The sequence below is a fragment of the Trachypithecus francoisi genome, unplaced genomic scaffold (genome assembly GCF_009764315.1).
Source record: "Trachypithecus francoisi isolate TF-2019V2 unplaced genomic scaffold, Tfra_2.0 Contig01585, whole genome shotgun sequence".
Classification (NCBI taxonomy): domain Eukaryota; kingdom Metazoa; phylum Chordata; class Mammalia; order Primates; family Cercopithecidae; genus Trachypithecus; species Trachypithecus francoisi.
This window is the reverse complement of record NW_022681444.1, coordinates 8,664,796-8,684,891: the sequence shown is the minus strand read 5'-3', so window position 1 is coordinate 8,684,891 and position 20,096 is coordinate 8,664,796. Positions and strand designations below refer to the sequence as shown.

Genomic DNA, 20,096 nt, shown 5'->3' with positions numbered 1-20,096 from the left:
GGGCTAGCTCCTTGGTGGGCTTCAGAAGCACCTCTGCCTATGGGACTGAACTGACCGCTGGAGCCTATGCTCCTCAGGGACTCCCAGAGGGAGGGGACAGGAGGCAGGTGGGGAGAGGAGAACCTTCTTCCTTCCAAAGCTGAACCACTGACACAGGCTGTGGCTGCACTTCTGTGTGGACTCCATTCACAGCTTCCCTTTGGCCTATGCTGGTCCGAATGTCGCCTCTGGCAGGGAGGGGAAGAGCAGCAGGGTTTCGGGGGAGTGGGGGACATACCGCTCTCTCCCTGGCCCTTGGAGTGAGGCATCTCAGGCACGTCGGTGGCGTCTCTGTGCTCCGCAGCTCTCCTGGAGGTCCTCGTCTTGGTGGGCAGCTCTGGGGCCTGCAGCAAGGTACTCACAGCCCCACGGATGCCTTGTTTCCCCAGCTCCTTTTCCACTTCTAAGAATCACACAGGGACAGAAACAAAAATCCAGTGGCCATCAGTACTGGTGTTGGATTGGTACGGTGGTTCTCTTTCTTTGTAAGATAATAGTGTGGCACGTGGATGCTGGAGAAACAGCCCTTAGCATTTCTCAGAACTCTGCAGGGCTGCAGCAGACAAGAGAGCAAAACACTCCACACCTCTGCCCAGCTTTCTGGTCTTAGGACAGGCTGGTCTGTGAACTTCCACCAGGAAGTGAACTGAATGACCCAGGCTGCAGTACCCCATGGCCACCCTTTCACTCCACTGCAGGTACCCCGGGACGGGTACTTTACCGTCTGAGATACTGGATTCCTGGAACATTGTTTCAAAGGCTTGGTGGATTTCAGCAAAGGAGGGCCGGTCAGAGGGATTCCACTGCCAACCTGGACAGATGAAACCCAAGTCAGATCATCCATGAGATCTGGCTGGCAATACAGGGCTAGCAGTTTTCAAGGAAAAGTCTAGAATGAAAGTAGCATTCCAATTCTGCTAACCATCTTTTGCTGCAACAAGTTAAAATGACGAATGTCATCATGTCCTATTATAGACATTAAGAGTTTGAAAAGACATTAAATGCTGGCAAGAATATGGATTGTAAAACCCCAGAGAGACAGTGACAGCAAGAGCTGCATTTACAAATATATTTTTCCCAGCCCCACTCTAGTAGGTGTAGAAAATTACTAAGCCGTTTCAAACAGCTCACCTTCTGTCTCCTTCCTTCTTCATGATTATCAAAGTCTGAAGTAAAAAAATTCTCATGAAAATGAGACTAACATGAGGACTAAACAGACTAAAAAAGCCTAGTACTGGGGACCAGGAGCAGTCACTCCCATACCCATCTAATTGGAGTATACAATGGCACAACCTTTTTTAACAGTTTGGTAAAATTTATCAAAATTTAAAATCCACACAGTTCTTTGAACCAACAGTTCAACTTTTAGAAATACCAGCCAAAGTGCCCAGAGATTCGTGTACATGAATATTTGTTTCTGCTTTATTTATAATGGCAAAAATCAAACAAATGTGTAAAACAACCAATGCACATCAAAAGAGGACCGGATGAATGAGTGAAATCATTTAATGGAGTGCTGGGCAGCTACACATAAATAAGAGGTGGGGAGACGGAGAGATCTGAATACATAGACATGTGGGAAAACAGTGTAAGAAATGGCCATATAAATACCTTCTAAGATATATGAAAACATCCTGTGTGTGCACAGTACAGATAACATACATGGAATTAGTAAAAAACGACTGGATAAAAATTACCTCACGGCCGGGTACAGTGGCTCACGCCTGTAATCCCAGCACTTTGGGAGGCTGAGGCGGGCGGATCACCTGAGGTTGGGAGTTGGAGACCAGCCTGACCAACATGGAGAAACCCCAACTCTACTAAAATACAAAATTAGCCAGGCGTGGTGGCGCATGCCTGTAATCCCAGCTACTCGGGAGGCTGAGGCAGGAGAATCACTTGAACCAGGGAGGTAGAGGTTGAAGTGAGCCAAGATTGTGCCATTGCACTCCAGCCTGGGCAACAAGAGCGTTGAAACTCCGTCTCAAAAAAAAAAAAAAAAAAATCACCTCGTGAGCTTAGCTACTATAGCAGAAGGTCTGAAGGCAGGGCCCAGGAATCTGTATTTAGGAATACACCCAGGTTTGGTATCTATCAATACCATTTTTGCTTTAAAAGACAAGTCACGCACATACTATCTATCTGTAAATAAAGATCAATAGGTATCAAATGGCTACATTAGCTGCTTCTGAAGAACTGGAATGGAGAGAGCTCATGGAAAAACTTTCAACTTTGTGTACACACTCCTGCATGGTTGGAATTTCCTGGAATGCCCACATATGCTTGTGAGAACAGGCTGAGGAAGGCTTACATGCTCGCATGAGTTCATAGACCTTCTCTGGGCAGCCTTCTGGGCGCTCCATGCGGTAGTCCTTCTCCAGCAGCTCATACACCTGGGACAGGTCAATTCCCGGGTAAGGGGACATGCCATAGGTAGCAATTTCCCAAAGCAATACTCCAAATGCTGAAAGAAAACCGAAAGAGGCTGTTCAAGATGTGTAGCATTTTGCTACACTACATTTAAAATCGGTTACATCTGCAGCAGACCTCAGAAGGGATGGCCCCAGCAGCAGCCCAAGCTGACATTTTACCAGGCTCTTTATCATCAGAAGACCAGCACAAGGCCGGGTACAGTTGCTCACGCCTGTAATCCCAGCACTTTGGGAGGCTGGGGTGGGAGGATCATTTGAGGTCAGGAGTTCAAGACCACCCTGGCCAACACGGCAAAACCACATCTCTACTAAAAATACAAAATTAGCCAGGTGTGGTGGTGCACAGCAGTCGTCCCGGCTACTTTGGAGGCTGAGGCAGGAGAATCGCTTGAATCCGGGAGGCAGAGGTTGCAGTGAGCCGAGATTCCTCCAGCCTGGGTGATAAGAGCAAGACTCCATCTCAAAAAAAAAAAAAAAAAAAAAAGAAGACCAGGACAGAACAAGACTCAGTAAACTTACCCCACAGACAAACATGCCGGAGGAGGGCAGAAGATGAGTTATCAGACCCTGTGGGGTATTTTAGGTAAGTGACCATCTTGCTGGGATATGTGGTAGAAGGAAACTGGCACTGGAAGTCAGCCGGCCATGTTAACTCATAGCTCTGTGACCAACCAGCTCTGTGCCTAACTGGCCACCACTGCTTTCCGGGTGCACAAGACTATCTCCAAAGCCCCTTCTAACTCTAAACATTTCATAAAAATCCTACGAAATCTTCGAAAGTTTTGAAATCTCAGATTGTTGCCTTCAAATTCCATTTCTCATTAAAGGATAAGATTCCTTGGAGAAACGGGTGATTCAGGCCTGGGGCACAGAATGAACCTGCAATAATCTTGTCATTTGAGGGCATGGATGTCACAGAAAACTACACAGGTAATGTCAAAATGACTAGGAGCTAATGTGAAGTTCCCACTGGCCAAAATGAGACAATCTGAGTATCAACAGGGAAAATAACTGCAGTGGATTCAAACACATCAAATATATATAAATCTGAGAGTTCATAATAATACCACAAATGACAACAACAAAAACCTAATTGGCCACCACTGAAGGGTATTAAGAAACTAACTTGTGTACTTTGGGAGGCCGAGGCGGGCGGATCACGAGGTCAGGAGATCGAGACCATCCTGGCTAATGCAGTGAAACCCCGTCTCTACTAAAAATACAAAAAAAATTTAGCTGGGCGTGGTGGCGGGCGCCCGTAGTCCCAGCTACTCGGGAGGCTGAGACAGGAGAATGGCGTGAATCCGGGAGGCGGAGCTTGCAGTGAGCTGAGATCACACCACTGCACTCCAGCCTGGGCGACAGAGGGAGACATCATCTCAAAAAAAAAAAAAAAAAAAAAAAACTAACCTGTGGCAGGGCATGGTGGCTCATGTCTATAATCCCAGCACTTTGGGAGGCCAAGGCAGGCAGATTGTCTGAGCTCAGAAGTTCAAGACCAGCCTGGGCAACATGGTGAAACCCCATCTTTACTAAAAATACAAAAAAAATTAGCCAGGAGTGGTGGCAGGCACCTGTAATCCCAGTTACTTGGGAGACTGAAGCAGAGGAATTGCTTGAAACACAAGAGGCAGAGGTTGCAGTGAGCTGAGATCACGCTACTGCACTCCAGCCTGTGTGACAAAGCAAGACTGTCTCCAAAAATAAGAAACTAATTTGTTATTTTAAGAACTGGTAAAAGGCCGGGCACGGTGGCTCAAGCCTGTAATCCCAGCACTTTGGGAGACTGAGACGGGCAGATCACGAGGTCAGGAGATCAAGACCATCCTAGCTAACACGGTGAAACCCCGTCTCTACTAAAAAATACGAAAAACTAGCTGGGCGAGGTGGCAGACGCCTATAGTCCCAGCTACTCGGGAGGCTGAGGCAGGAGAATGGCGTAAACCCGGGAGGCGGAGCTTGCAGTGAGCTGAGATCCGGCCACTGCACTCCAGCCTGGGCGACAGAGCGAGACTCCGTCTCAAAAAAAAAAAAAAAAAGAAAATCAAGCATTTTGGGGCCGGGCGCAGTGGCTCACAGCTGTAATCCCAGCACTCTGGGAGACCGAGGTGGGCAGATCACGAGGTCAGGAGTTCGAGACCATCCTGGCCAACATGGTAAAACCCCTGCCTCTACTAAAAATGCAAAAATTAGTCAGGGGTGGTGGCAGGCACCTGTAATCCCAGCTACTCAGGAGGCTGAGGCAGGAGAATCACTTGAAACCGGAAGGCAGAGGTTGCAGCGAGCCGAGATTGTGCCACTGTACTCCAGCCTGGGCAACAAGAGTGAAACTCCGTTTCAAAAAACAAAACAAAACAAAACAAAAACAAAAAGAAAGAAAATCAAGCATTTTATGTCTACTGATGGAAGGGCACACCATCTCTTCGGATCCACTCTTACTAAAAGAAAAACAGTCAAACCTGAATGTGATGAGGCTGTCCAGATTCAGCCTCCCTTAACTAGGAATACTGAAGCCAGAGGAACATTAAATCACACCACTGGAGACAATGGGCAAAATTCAGAACATAAGAAACTCTGCGGAACAAATGATGGTTTCTTCAATAAACAAACAGCAAGGGAAATAAAGACATGGAGGGGGGCTCATAGAGGAGATGGTTTTAACAGACAGATCAGCAGATACACTGTGCACCATATTTGGACCTCAGGCCAAAGGTTTAAAAAAAAAAAAAAAGTGGCTGGGTGCAGTGGCTAATACCTGTAATCCCAGCACTTTGGGAGGCCAAGGCAGGTGGATCACCTGAGGTCAGGAGTTCTAGACCAGCCTGGCCAACATGGTGAAACCCCAGCTCTACTAAAAATACCAAAAATTAGCTGGGCATGGTGACGGGAGCCTATAATCCCAGCTACTCAAGATGCTGAGGCAGGAGAATTGCTTGAACCTGGGAGGCAGAGGCTGCAGTGAGCCAAGATTGTACCACTGCACTCCAGCCTGGGTGACAGAGTGAGACTCCCTCTCAAAAAAACAAAAAGAAAGGAAGAAAAGAAAGGGAAGAGCAAGAAAGAGGCAGGAAAAAAAAAACAACCCTCCCGTAGCCAGGAAGGACCACTTCAGTGCAGCAGCAGCCCTTACCCCAGACGTCGGACTTGATGGAGAACTTGTTGTAGGCCAGGCTCTCGGGTGCAGTCCATTTGATGGGGAACTTGGCTCCGGCATGGGCTGTGTAGGTGTCCCCTGTCATCAACCTGCTCAGGCCAAAATCAGCTACCTTCACCAAGTGGTTCTCCCCTACCAGGCAGTTTCGGGCAGCAAGATCTCTAAGAAAGAAAAATGTCCACCCATGAGAGCTCCTGCCAACTTTCCACTTCACAAATCCACCACTGTTGAGCAAAGCTGCAATGCTGACAATGGGAAGATTGAGTCCAGTGCCCTGGAAGTTTGTATTAATGCCCGCTGCAATTAACACAGTGCCAGCCTCTCAGCAAACACACCTTGAGATAGATCCCAACATTGCGAGAGGCTGGTGCTGGGAGCGGGCTCCCTGGCCCCATGACCTGGAGCAAGTTAATTACCTTGGGACTCAGTTACCTCATCCGTAAAATGAAGACGATAATAACGGCACGCACCTCTTAGGGTTGCTGTGAGTGTAATTAATTTATATGCTAAATGCTTTGATTGATGTGTCAAGAATAGTAAGTGCAGTTATTGCTACTCTATGCCAGGCACAGAGACAAACGCTTAGCCCAGTCCTCGATTGCAAGAAACTTCTATCAGAGTGCATCTCCACTTGTCCTATCCAGACTTGATGGGACAAAATAAAACAAAGCCCATGACATTCTTTACCCAAACTGTGTTTCCTACTTCTCTCTTTCATCCTGATGCGTACCCAAATGTATCCCAAAAACTCTCTCCTGTATAATCTGTTTCTTCTCACTTCCTGATTCTCCCAGGGAGGTAGGAGTCTAATCTTTGGTTCATGAACATTAACCATGAAATCACAAGGCAAGCGGGAAGAGGGGAATGACAGGAGGCAGCAGCTTGAGGTGATGGCTGCACGAGATAGCCTGATCGTCAGCAACGAGAGTGAAATTAAATACAGAAGAGTTGTGCCTAAGAGGATTTTGGTAAAGCATTTTAAGTTTGCTTGAATGAAGAAGGAACAGACCCGGCCGTGCCAAGCAAACCAGAAGTCAAGCAATCTCAATTTGCAGCATCAGAGGGTTCACTTTCCTGAAAGCCAGGGGTATCTGGATCAGGCTCTCGTGGAGCAAAGAAAATCTGTCTTACAAGGAGCTGCGAGCATTTCACACATGCTACCCTTATTCCTTGCTATGAAATCTCCTATAGAGGTTTCATACTTGAGCTAATTGGGTAGGAAAGGTCACAGTGGTGGTGTGGAGAACATCTCATATAAAAGACGGCAGCAAAGCCCATCAGGCACTGTCCTGCACAGGCTGTCGCTTTGCTAGGAAGCCATTTCCACCAGCAAAGAATTTGAAGACCGAGATAATTGTGGAACATTTGAAGGTCAAAACACTTCAGGGTTTAAAACAGCAAAGACGCTTAATTTAGATCTCCATATATACAATTCTGACAATTGTGGAAACATCCCTGAACCAGAGGACAGCAAGTGGAGAATGAAAAGGTAATAAAGAGAAAGCAGGAAAAAAACCACACACACTAAAAAACAAAAGCCACGTACTGGTTGTTCCCCTGAGTTTGTGTAAAAGCAATGCCAGCGGCTCCCAGGAAGAGGCCATTACTGAGGGCGCTGGCCCCGGAGGAACAATGAGCACCCTCTTTCAGAGGGGCTGTGATTATTAGGAAGGGTGCCTTTTATGAACTTCATTTAATATTCCACTTAGCCCAAAATGGTTCAAAAATGAAATATTTCTTACTCCGGGGATTAGCTGCTCCACTGGTCCAGGGTCTAGGCTTGGCTGAATTTAGCCCTGGACACATGCCCAAAGCTGGCTTTGCCAAGAGCCTAGTGTTTGCCTTTGTTCCAAGGTCCAATGTGTTGCCAGCACTGAGGTAGGAAGCTGCACCCTGAGACCTCCGAGGCTGGGGCTTTTTGTCAAAGGCTGCCCGGCTCCATGCCCTGCGACTCCGTGGTGCAGGCTGCCTGGCCAGGCCCCTACCTGTGGATGAAGTTTTTCTTCTCCAGGTACTCCATGGCTGACGAGATCTGAGTGGCCATGTACAGTAGCACCACAGCATTCACCTCCTGCCGGTTGCACTCCCTCAGGTAGTCCAGCAGGTTCCCGTAGGTCATGAACTCGGTGATGATATAGAACGGGGGCTCCCGGGTGCAGACCCCTGCCAACAAGACACCAAGGACTTCAGCACGTGGCTCCACTCCCGACTGAACAAACAACTGTCTAAAGAAAAAGCCTTCTGAAGGATTCTGACTCTGCTCCTCAGTCCTGGGCCCAACTTCCAACATGGTCCCAAGCACCTGTGTCCTGAGACTATGCTCATGTGGGAGGGACATGGCCAGTCTCTTTGCTTCTTCTCAAGCCAGTGAACTTGAATTTACACAGGGAGAGGCTGCCACAGAATTCAGAAGCAGACCTGGCCCTGCCTCAAATGATCTTCACCACCATCAGTTTACCCCCGAATGGTTATGTCTGATGGTTATATGTCTACTTACAGAATCACTTCAGTGAGAAAACTCTGGAAAATGCCCAAGTTTCAGAAACTAATTTCAGATTTGCATTTGACTGCTTTTAGGTATCCACTTAAAATAATCACATTCTGTCTCTCACACATACATGTGCGTACATGCACACACGCACACATCCATCCTATACAGGCCTCATTTTACTGGCGGTTGAACGTCAGCAGAGCACAAGTGTTCCAACGAGCTTCATGCAGTGAGCCACCTGTGCTTCTTCCCCAGTGCCTGTGTCACCCTGGAGGTGTGGTGTGAGACCCTCTCTTCAGAGCCCCAGGCTTACTCACCAAGGAGCTGCACCAGGTTAGGGTGTTTGATCTCTTTCATGACTGCAGCTTCTTTCAAGAACTCTTCCACCTCCATGGTGTCCTCCTGCAGAAGGAAAAAACGAGGGTGAAATTATTTCAGGAAGTGCTTTTCAGTGGGTAAGTACTTGAATGGTTAACGCAAAATGGAGCTTCAATGCACACTTGTGCTGGGCTGCCTTTTGTGACAGCCACATTGTTGCAAACAGGTTCCATGACAGCTGAACAGCAACCTGATGGCACAAAGAATTTTCCCCTTTGGGGACAAACTTTTCAATTCTCCCCCAGGGCAACAGGGCAAAGCTGGCTTGCATGTATGGAGAACCTGCTTCTGGTGCCTGCTAGGCAGGCCACATGTGCTTCCCCACCTCTTGGAGTTCATGGTGGCATGGGAGAGCTGTATGGGCAAACACCACAGACATGGCACTCTTTCCCCAGGGAACCTGGTTTCCAAGGGGTGCTAACACACTCAGCCTAAAAAACATCACCTGAAGAATCTGATAGGGAAGAGACCCTGATGACAAGAAAGAGATATCGCATCACAAAGAACGAAGTCTCGAAGTATGGTAGCAACAGAGGATGTTGAACTGTCCTGGCACATGGTTGTGGGCTCTTAATGAAGCAGTCATCGCTGTCTGTCAGGTCAATTACTCAAAGTCTAAAATAATCCTCACCAGCAGCTCCCCTACCAACAAATTCACAAGGATCATCAGTACATGTCACATTTTAACAAGTCCACAGTATCTAAATGCCAAGGGGGAGAAAAAGATAGGAGCATGGGCCCAGCACAGACAGGCCGTGACTTCTACAGGTCCTCTCATCTTTTCAGTCTGGGGTCAAGTCTGAAGTGCCGTGGCACTGAGCCCTGGGGAGAGCCCATCACACAGAGCCCTGACCTTGGCTTACATCACTAAGCCTCTTTTTGACTTAAAAAATGGAACTGTCCACTGAGCCAACCATCAGAACAAGAAGCAGGTGGGTGTTAAATGATATGGTCTGTTTGCTGCGAAAACCTGGCTACAAAGGCCAAGAGAGGAAGCGAGATGCCTCTAAGTTTCAACAGAGTTTGGAGAGAAAGACTGTGCAGGGAAACAGAGTGAATGGCTTAAAAATTAGGCTCCCCAAAGAGAAAGGCTTGATCAACTTTCTGTTAAACATAGAACCTTATATGTTCTGGCCCCTTTGGGAGACACAGTGTCCTGACGGTCCTGCTTGCTGTGGCTGCCCCAGTTCCCCACCCTGCTGTGGAGGAGGCTTCCAGAGGACGGGCCAACCTTTACTTACAGCCTTCTTGCTTTGGCCAATCCTGTTTACAAGTGAAGCGTGACCAATGAGGCTATGTGTCAGCCCATTATCTCTTAGCTCAGGGCTCCGAGAGGCTGAAACTTGGAAACAATTTATTGCTCTTTAAAAATGGTGAGCTGCTCTTAATGTCAATTAAACCTTGTTGGTAGTCACCGTGCCAAGCTGTCCGAGGGGGAAAGAGCTCACCCCTGCCGCCACCCCATTGGCCGTTTAATTCTTCTGAGCCCTCTCTGCTCGGTAACATGCTCAGCAGACCATGCTGTTTTTGGCATGGAGTGCTTTGATTTATCAGGGTGACATGCTAATGTCAAAGGCTGGACAGTGAACGCCTGCCAGCATCTGGGGATTCAATGCTGCTCACGTACAGGACTGGGGCTTTAAGAATCTTGCTTGATCAACAATATGGTTAAAAAGTAGCTCTCAAAGGAAGCTTTCTAAACAAGTGGGGTTTTTCTTTTTTGAGGACCACATAATAAACCACACACAATGAAATCATTTCATAAATACCATTTGCTTTTATAGCTACTGACCCTCTTCTAAAAGACCAAGTAATAATCTTGACAGGCATGTACATGCAAAAGGAACATGGCTTTCAAAGGCAGCCCTCTTCTCATCTGTCTCTTTTCTCTCTTACATACACAAAAACACACACGAGAGGAAAGTACAAATAATTCCTTTTCTTACAGAAAAATCAATGTGAATTTGTCTCCCCCTGCTGGAATCAGACCTTGTTCAATTTATAATTTTAACTATTAACAACAGCAGCCGAGTACGGTGGCTCACACCTATAATCTCAACACTTTGGGAGGCCAAGGTGGATCACCTGAGTTCAGAACCAACCTGGCCAACATGTTGAAACCCCATCTCTACTAAAAATAAAAAAATTAACCAGGCATGGTGGCGCATGCCTGTAGTTCCAGCTACTTGGGAGGCTGAGGCAGGGGAATCACTTGAATTCGGGAGGATGAGGTTGCAGTGAGCTGAGATTGCACCACTGCACTTCAGCCTGCGAGACAAAGTGAGACTTCATCTCAAAATAGAAAACCAAAACAACAACAACAAAACAGCCTACATTTGTAGTTGTGTTAAACTGGAAATATCCTGATGCAATTCTGTGACATTCCTTTACTTTCATTAAAAAATTTCCTATCGTTTTGTTGAAGAGAATTCTCTTTATATAGTAAAATAAAACTAACTTGGATGAATGAGGGTGAAGGAAACACTTTGAGTGAAAGCTATGAATTTTCAGCATGGTCTCTTCTGTGCTTGCTAGGGAGGGACATGGGTCAACTGGCCTCTCTTTGCATGGACTGACTGGGCTGGCTCAGATGCAAATGAACATTCTGGGTGGTACGGCAGAGCGGTTAAGAGAATGACTTGTGAATTATACTGACCTAGCTCTGCTGCTGTGTGACCATGGTAAGTTACTCAACCCCTCTGAGTCTGTTTTCTCATCTGCACAACAGAGAGAATGTCAGTTATCTCCCTTGTGCACAGAGTGCCAAGAGCAGTTCCTGGAATGCGGCCAGCGCTCACTCAGCGGTGCTTGCTTTTATTACTATTAAGGCAGTTTATCTCTATTCCTGAGCAGACAGAACAGACAGTTCATAGAAAACAAAGGCTGGTTCTTTAATGAATACTAGGGTTGTTTGTCTACTCACAGATGCATTCGCCTAGACTCAACATCTCACAGGTATTTTTTTTTTTTTTTTGAGATGGAGTCTCACTCTGGCCCAGACTGGAGTGCAGTGGCACAATCTCAGCTCACTGCAAGCTCCGCCTGCTGGATTCACATCATTCTCCTGCCTTAGCCTCCCGTGTAGCTGGGACTACAGGCGCCCACCACCACACCTAGCTAATTTTTTTTGTATTTTTAGTAGAGACGGGTTTTCACCATGTTAGCCAAGATGGTCTCGATCTCCTGACCTTGTGATTCGCCTGCCTCAGCCTCCCAGAGTGCTGGGATTACAGGTGTGAGCCTCCATGCCCAGCCCTTACAGGTATTTTCTAATCAGTTTCCTCCTTTTTGCTCACCCTCAAGCATAGGTATTCTACAGCATGAAAAAGAGCCCTGTTTTTAGAAATGGCTTGGCCTCTCTGGGAGGCCAAGGCAGGCAGATCACTTGAGGCCAAGAGTTTGAGACCAGCCTGGCCACATGGTGAAACCACGTCTCTACTAAAAATGCAAAAATTAGCCGGGTGTGGTGGCAGGAGCCTGTAATGCCAGCTACTGGGGAGGCTTGGGCAGGAGAATTGCTTGAACCCGGGAGGATGTTGCAAGGAACCGAGATCACGCCACTACACTCCAGCCTGAGCAACTGGGTAAAACTCTGGGGGAAAAAAAAAAAAAAAAAAGAAATGGCTTGGCCTTCCAGCAGTTTCTGTGTAGCAGGCTCTCAATGGCTCGCTCTCAGCAGGGATCCCTCTCCCTGAGCAGGGCCATTATCTACCGATAGATCAGTTTCCACATCTGTTTCTGGTTAACCAAATGCTAGGTGAGAGAGGTTATAGGCACAGTGAAACACCACAGGGATTATCCCTATTTCCAATATTCCTTCACCCATCAGATGAATCAGGATCAACATGGCTGAAAACACTGAAGAGACTGCCGGGTGTCGTGGCTCACGCCTGTAATCCCAGCACTCTGGGAGGCCGAGGAGGGTGGATCACGAGGTCAGGAGATCGAGACCATCCTGGTTAACACACTGAAACCCCGTCTCCACTAAAAGCACAAAAAATTAGCGGCGCGTGGTGGTGGGCACCTGTAGTCCCAGCTACTCGGGAGGCCGAGGCAGGAGAATTGCTTGAACCTAGGAGGCGGAGCTTGCAGTGAGCTGAGATGGTGCCACTGTACTCCAGCCTGGGCAAGAGGGCAAGACTCCGTTTCAAAAACAAGACAAAACAAAACAAAACACTGGACAGAGTTAGACTGAGGAAGGCGATTCATATTCCAGAGGTGGGACTTGAAGCTCGAGAGGAAAGCCCATGAGAGACCACCTCGCAGAGGAGCCCCCAGAACTCATCTCCCTGGCCAGAGGAGAACCCACTGCAAGGAATGCCTGTCTTTCAAGAGTAAGTGCAACCTGGCAACAGCAGGCTCTGAGCTGCATGGCCTCTCTCCTTATGCGTGGCCCTCCTTGTGCAGCCAGAGAGCCACTACGTACAACTGCCAAGTGTATGACTGCCCTTCTTCTCGGCTTCTTTCTGGAGCTTCCCAAGTAACACCCATTTCCTGGGAGAAATAAAACCGAAACACACTGTGCTGGGTGGAGGAAACGCGCACTCTCTCAACACCACTGGGGAGTGCAAATTGATGACACAAACTCCTTGGAAGGTACTCTGGCAGTATGGTCAAGGCCATACATGCACATGGTCCCTGATCCAGTAGTTTCAGGAAGCTGACCCACCAGGACAGTTTAACATACATGCAAATGAGGGGAATCCCTGTGCTGCTGTTTAGGGGAGCAAAATATTGGAAATAAGACAAAGGCCCACTGAAGTTGGTACATGTTAAAATATATCCATACAAAAACAAGACAACCTTATGTGTATCAATAAGGAACAACTGCCAAGACACATGATGTGGACAACAGAAGACAGAGATCCGTTTGTCACATATGCAGACTCAGGAAAGACACAGAACTCGAAGGCGGGATAACCTATTCAAAAAAATACATCCTGTACATTATTTTCCACTGTTCAACTAGTAAATTCGTCAGCTCATGAGTCAAGCTAAATGCCACAGCTCGATCACCAGTGGTCTTTTCCAAATTCTATTACTTAGAGAACTGACTGACAGAAAAAAAAAAAAAAAAAACACTGATGTACAAACTGCGAATACAGCTCATTTAAAAATTGCTGGCTCTTAGCTGGGCACAGTGGCACAAGTCTGTGATCCCTGCTACTCAGGAGGCTGAGGTGGGAGGACTGCTTGAGCCAGGAGTTGGAGGCCAGCTGGGCAACATAGTGAGAACCCATTCCCCCACCTCAAAAAAATTAGAGCTTCTTGCACTTGACTGTTGGTTTTCTTAAGCACATCCTCCCTTTAACACAGATAGCAAGACTATGTCCTGCCCAATACTGTCAAAATTCAAGGGTGCAGTTCCCAATGAGCCTTTGCTGTAATTCCAGTTTCCCATCTGTAGGGGTCAGCCTAGTGTCCTCCTTTTTTCCTGTTCTCTTCCTTCTTCCTTCTGCCTGAAAGGTACATGACCCAAGGCTGTTTTACTTGTTCACTATGGAGTCATGGTTAAAAGTAGGCCCTTGCTCCCCCTGCTGGCAAAGGAGGACTCTGGCTCTGTCCTTGGAGAAGCCAGCGATAGGAAACAAGCTGGATGGGAGGAGAGGGGGGAAAAGGTGATTTTTTTTAAAGGCATAACTGTGGCTTATGTACATTTTTTATAGTGTTCGAGAAATAAGAACCTGGGTTCAATTTAAAAAAAGAAGAGCCGAGCTCTGGAGTTGAGTGCCCCGGTTCAAATCCTGATGCTGCCACTCCTGGCTGTGTGATGCCAGGCCAGTCACTTAACCTCTCTCTCTTCCATTTTCTCAGCATTAAAATATTGATACAGGGTGAATGTCCCTTAACTGAAAGGCCTGGGACTACAAGTGTTTCAGAGCTCGGATCTTTGCAGATTTGGGAATCTCCACACTATATTACCAGATGAGCACCCCAAATTTGAAAACCCAAAATCTGAAATGTTCCAATATGCATTTCCTCTGAGCTGCATGCCAGTGCTCAAAAAGTTTTGGATTTGGGAGCATTTAGGATTTGGGATTTTAGGGTTCAGGATGCTCAACCTGGAAGGATCTTAAGGTTGTGAGGATTCAATGAGATGCAATGCGTAGTAAGCACAGAGGCCTCTGCCAGGCACACAGCAAGGGCATGATGAAAGCTGAACGTTAGCTACTGCCATGATTTAGAATCCACTCCAGGATTTCAGCTCTTTTTTTTTTTGGAGACAGGGTCTCACTCTGCTGCCCAGACAGGAATGCAGTGGCGTGATGACAGCTTACTACAGCCTCAACCTCCTGGGCTCAGGTAATCCTCCCATGTCAGCCTCCCATGTCCTAGCCTGTAGCTAGGACTACAGACGCATCACCAGGCTTGGCTAATTTTTTTGGTATTTTTTGTAAAGGCAGAGTTTTGCCATGTTGCCCAGGCTGGTCTCGAACTCCTGGGCTCAAGCAATCCACCAGCCTTGGCCTTCCAAAGTGCTGAGAGTACAGGTGTAAGCCACCGTGCCCGGCAATTTCAGCTTCCATAGCAAAGGTAAATGACCAACATTTACACTAATCTTATGTGGCAAATAGGCAACATACTGCAGGGATGTTTCTGCACATGGCCAGGAGGAAAGAGGGTTGATTTATTTAGCAGTTGCTTAGTACCGTATTTTCAGTTAACACACCACCAGAAAGGGACATACTGCCTTTTCCCTAATTAGATACTACTCCAGGTGACTGCCCACAGAAATCCACGCAATGACATCCTGTAATTCTTTACCAACTGTGAGATTGTAAGTTAATTAGGCTCTTGGGAAAAATTATTAGAAGTATAATTAAAAGCAGAGTAACACATTATTAGTAAAGCACATTCGGAAAGGCACCCACTTTAGATTCAGTGATATATAAGAAACCCACCCCCCAAACCACACTGGTCTCCAATAGGTACCCTCCTCTGGAGTGTCCTCCTTCAGTTGGTTTTTTTTTTTTTTTTTTTTTTTTTTGAGACGGAGTCTTGCTCAGTCGCCTAGGCTGGAGTGCGGTGGGGCGATCTCGTCTCACTGCAAGCTCCGCCTCCCGGGTTCACGCCATTCTCCTGCCTCAGCCTCCCGAGTAGCTGGGACTACAGGCGCCCGCCGCCACGCCTGGCTAATTTTTTGCATTTTTAGTAGAGACGGGGTTTCACCGTGTTAGCCAGGATGGTCTTGATCTCCTGACCTCATGATCCACCCGCCTCGGCCTCCCAAAGTGCTGGGATTACAGGCGTGAGCCACCGCGCCCGGCCCCCTTCAGTTGTTCAGAAAACAATGCCACAGCACCATCTACTGAAGTAGCATTTCCTCAAATGTCAAGTTGTGCAACCTGATCTTGGAAGTTTTCAGACAAGCCTTTACTGGTTGAAATCTAGTGTATTTTGCACTTTGAACCTACCTTCATTTTACAAATCCTGGTAAAAGTGTGCTGAAATCTAGGCCTTTCTCAGTTTGCTGAGTCAGTCAAGGCCCCATTTTTTGGGTCTGGTCTTCAACCCTGTGCAACCCAAGGAGCTGGGGCACCTGCACAGCCCCCCAGTCCCTCCTTTGTTCACCCCCTGGTGGTGTCCGGAGAACTGCTGCGCTGCAATTCTTGCTTCTACTACCTGGACCACGCCATGCCTCAGGTGAAGAACTCTGTCCCATTCATTTTCTAATCCCAGTGTTGAGCCCAGGAACCGTCAAATAGAAGTGAGGAACTTGATAAATATTTATTCAATTAAGAAAAAGTCCAAGGCCGGGCGTAGTGGCTTACGCCTATAATCCCAGCACTCTGGGAGGCTGAGGTAGGCAGATCACTTGAGGTCAGGAGTTCAAGACCGGCCTGGCCAACATAGTGAAACCCTGTCTCTACTAAAAATACAAAAATTAGCTGGGTGTGGTGGCAGGTGCCTGTAATCCCAACTACTCATGAGGCTGAGGAAGGAGAATTGCTTAAACCTGGGAAGCAGAGGTTGCAGTGAGCTGAGATCATGCCACTGCACTCCAACCCAGGCAACAGAGTAAGACTCTGTCTCAAAAAGAAAAAGAAAAGAAAAGAAGAGAAAAAAGGTTGCAGTGAGCTGAGATAATGCCACTGCACTCTAACCCAGGCAACAGAGTAAGACTCTGTCTCAAAAAGAAAAAGAAAAGAAGAGAAAAGAGGTTGCAGTGAGCTGAGATCATGCCACTGCACTCTAACCCAGGCAACAGTGTAAGACTCTGTCTCGAAACGAAAAAGAAAAAGAAAAAGAAAAGAAAAGAGTCCTATCTGAGAAATATCCAGGGTCTGTCCTTAAGGTAACCCAAACCATGCCCCCACCCCAGTGCCAGTCCTGCCCAAAGACAGGCACGTGTTGAATAAGAGATCAGGGAGCCACCTTTGGTTTCCAGGACTAAAGAATGTGATATCTTCTCTAAAGCAGCCACTTTATACCAGCCAGAAATCATATTTCCCATTTCACTATGTCTTTGGGTGAAGGCATCAGGTCAGTCAGAGAGTCCCTAAAAGGCAGGCATGTGGCTGCAACCAGTCTCAATGTGTGCACCTGACTTCTGAGACACGCACAAATTAAGCTCTATTTTTCCCAGAGGATGTTTCCGTTCTTTTCTAATAGCTTTAAAAAGGGGCTCCCTCTGTTGATTTCTGTGCACAGGTCAAGGTAATCAAAGTTCATTTAAAACAAGTGGAAATAATGTAAGTCAACACTAGGGGACACCCTCGCCACAGGGAAAAGCCTGGAACACATTTTGAAGAACGCAGAGGGCTGAAAATGAAAACGTCTTTCCCTTGGTGTCCTAAGGGTTTCAAAGAACTTCAAAAGAAGAAAAAAATCTGCCTGGAAACTACAAACACTATTCATTAGTGGAGAGGGTAAAGTCCCAGTTAACAAGAAAGACCAGACTATCTGAGTTGGTAAAAATCGAGTTTCCTGGACGCCTTTCTAGCGGGGGCACTTCCACCTCTGCCTGCCTCCACCTGGGCAGCTGCAGAATTGGAACCCACTGGGGATGCCCAGGGCACCTGCCTTCCAAATCAGCCAACAAAAATCCACAGAAGAATCAAATGCATTTTGGTTAAATCTTTGAAAACTCAGAGATCTTTTTTTTCCTCCTTAACTCTCAGTAGGAAGTGATCTCCACGCCGCACGAACAGCATGGAAATCCACAGCTTTAAAAGAATCTTGCCATAGAATGAGAAAAACTTCTCCAAATGACTAATCTTTTTACACCAAAACCCCTCCGTGCTTGTCAGCTCTCACTCTATGTGGAAATACACTCGGACTATGAGAATGATTCCACTCCTACAAAGACACAAGGATGATGTAAGACGGAAAAGTCATTTCCGTGGCACCAATGAAGCCCTCGGACAGCAGGCGGGAGGTAGGCTTCCGGGCAGATGCATCGCCTAATGCCAGTAGACACCTTGCCCCAGCCAAGTACTCTGGGCGGTCCCAGCCTACCTTCAAGGTCTTCACGGCCACCGTCAGGCTGTATTTCTTCCACACACCCTCGTACACCTCCCCGTACTGGCCCCCGCCCAGCTTGTGCTTCATGGTGATGTCCGTGCGTTCCATCTCCCACTTGTCGTAGTTGGGGGACACACCGTAGACGGTGGGCTTGTTGCGCTTGGGGGCTGGATAATGGAGCGTGGTGATGAGCCCGTCGGCCACTGTGGAATGATGATGAACCAACTCGGCCAGGGTGTTGAAGCGGCTCTCGGAGGAGACGTAGAGCTGAAGGAAACAGGGAACAGCCTTCAGCCCACAGAGACAAGCAAGCTCAAAGAGCTCCCGTGAGCCAGTTTGGCTGAGCCTTAATTCACTGCACAGCTAAACCTCATACAAGCAGCTCTCCACACAGGACAGAGTTTAGGAGACCACTTCTGCTGTCTTTCTCTACGTGTGCTCTACGTTACTTGCTCAAGCAGAAAGACACAATAAAGGGTCTCAGGGCCTCTGCACCTGCTGCTGCTCCCTGTGCCTGAAATCTCCCAACCCCTCATCTTCCATGCCCAGTTCTTGCTTCCCGTTCCAAGGCCAGTTTTAATGTCCGTGAAGTATTCCCCAACCATCCAGTCTAAAGTCATCATGCAGCACGGGTCATCCTACCACCTGTCTTTACTTCTCAGCAATAGACCCACCACTAGCTCATCATTTCCTGTTTATCTGCTTAATTACTGTCTGTCTCCACCTAATAGCATGGAAGCTCATGAAAGCAGAGCCTTAAGCTGTTTTCATTCCAATGTTGAGTACAGGAAATCAACAGGTAGTAAGTACTCAATAAACAACTGTTGATTAAATTAACACACAGTAGAACTTGGTGGGTTGTTGCTGGTTAGGAAAAGCAAAGAATTGATTTAATTTATAATTTAAAAGGGATAAACCTAGAATGAAATAGTTATCAGAAGATGAAAACCACTAAACACATCCAACACGAGGAAGCAAAAGGAAGGATTTACAACACATGAGCATTCGGTCCCCGTGTGAGAGCCACAGCAGGTGAGGACCTAGGGTCAAACCCTCCATGTAGAGTTTGCATCTGGACACAACAGAGATGGAGAGGAAGGAGAAGGAGCAGGTTGGCAGAAAGCAACAATGCAGGGGGTGCCAGCTACCTGTTTTCTTCTCTTTTCATTGGTGTGGCAGGGGAATACTTCCTTACCAAAAACAATTCCACATGAAAATCCACATAAAACATCTGGACTCCAGGCACATAACTGAATCTACTGGCTTGCTCAGGGCAGCCACCCTTCACTGAAGGTGGAAAGAAGACTTAAAATCACGACTAGGCGTTCAGAAGACTTGCCCAAACTGCAAAGACGTGGGAAGAAGGAACAGATTTGGGACAGTGGTAATGCTTGGGACGTGAGGGAGAAAAGGGAACAGGATCAAGCTTTAGCTGTAACTGTAGTATCTTTTTTTTTTTTTTGGAAACGGAGTCTCGCCGTATAGCCCAGGATAGACTGCAATGGCACGATCTCGGCCCACTGCAACCTCTGCCTCCCGGGTTCAAGCGATTCTCCTGCCTCAGCCTCCTGAGTAGCTGGGACGACAGATGCCCACCACCACGCCCGGCTAATTTTTCATAATTTTAGTAGAGACAGGGTTTCACCATGTTAGCCAGGATGGTCTCAATCTCCTGACCTCGTGATCTGCCTGCCTCGGCCTCCCAAAGTGCTGGGATTACAGGCGTGAGCCAGTGCACCCGACTACAACTGTAATATCTTATTACTTAAAAAAAAAGAAAAGGGAAGAAAAAGCCTGAAATACATGCAGCAAGGCCAAGGCCTTTGGCTGTGGGTTATGTCAGGCACCATTACTGTATGTCTGTAATAGTAAATAAGAAAAATGTTTTTAAAAGAAAGTAGCAAAGAAATATGCAAATTAGTCCCACTGACAACTCTCAAGAAGGTAAAAAGGATTCGTCAATAGGAAGGTTTCTCTTTCTTTTGTTTTGCTTGGGGAGATAACACAAGTGAATTCCAAAAACTTAGGCAAGCCAAAGGCACACACTTTGGGGTTATAATCTTTTGGTAACAATCTTACTAAAATAAAATTCTGAGAAATGCAAAACTTGTCCAGAAAGACAAGGAACTTGCTCCTG

General features: G+C 47.1%; 1 protein-coding gene across 2 annotated transcripts in view; it reads right to left on the bottom strand.

Moving 5' to 3' along the window:
- ABL1 (ABL proto-oncogene 1, non-receptor tyrosine kinase) overlaps positions 1-20,096 on the bottom strand; it is a 182,938-nt gene that overhangs the window by 6,746 nt on the left and 156,096 nt on the right. For both annotated transcript variants that reach the window (XM_033194132.1, XM_033194142.1), the window contains exons 4-10: positions 17,954-18,226; positions 8,434-8,518; positions 7,611-7,788; positions 5,602-5,786; positions 2,351-2,503; positions 761-850; positions 278-442 (exon numbers count right to left, since the gene is read on the bottom strand). In XM_033194132.1, coding sequence (XP_033050023.1) covers positions 278-442; positions 761-850; positions 2,351-2,503; positions 5,602-5,786; positions 7,611-7,788; positions 8,434-8,518; positions 17,954-18,226 — 1,129 coding nt within the window. The remainder of the gene's footprint in view (positions 1-277; positions 443-760; positions 851-2,350; positions 2,504-5,601; positions 5,787-7,610; positions 7,789-8,433; positions 8,519-17,953; positions 18,227-20,096) is intronic.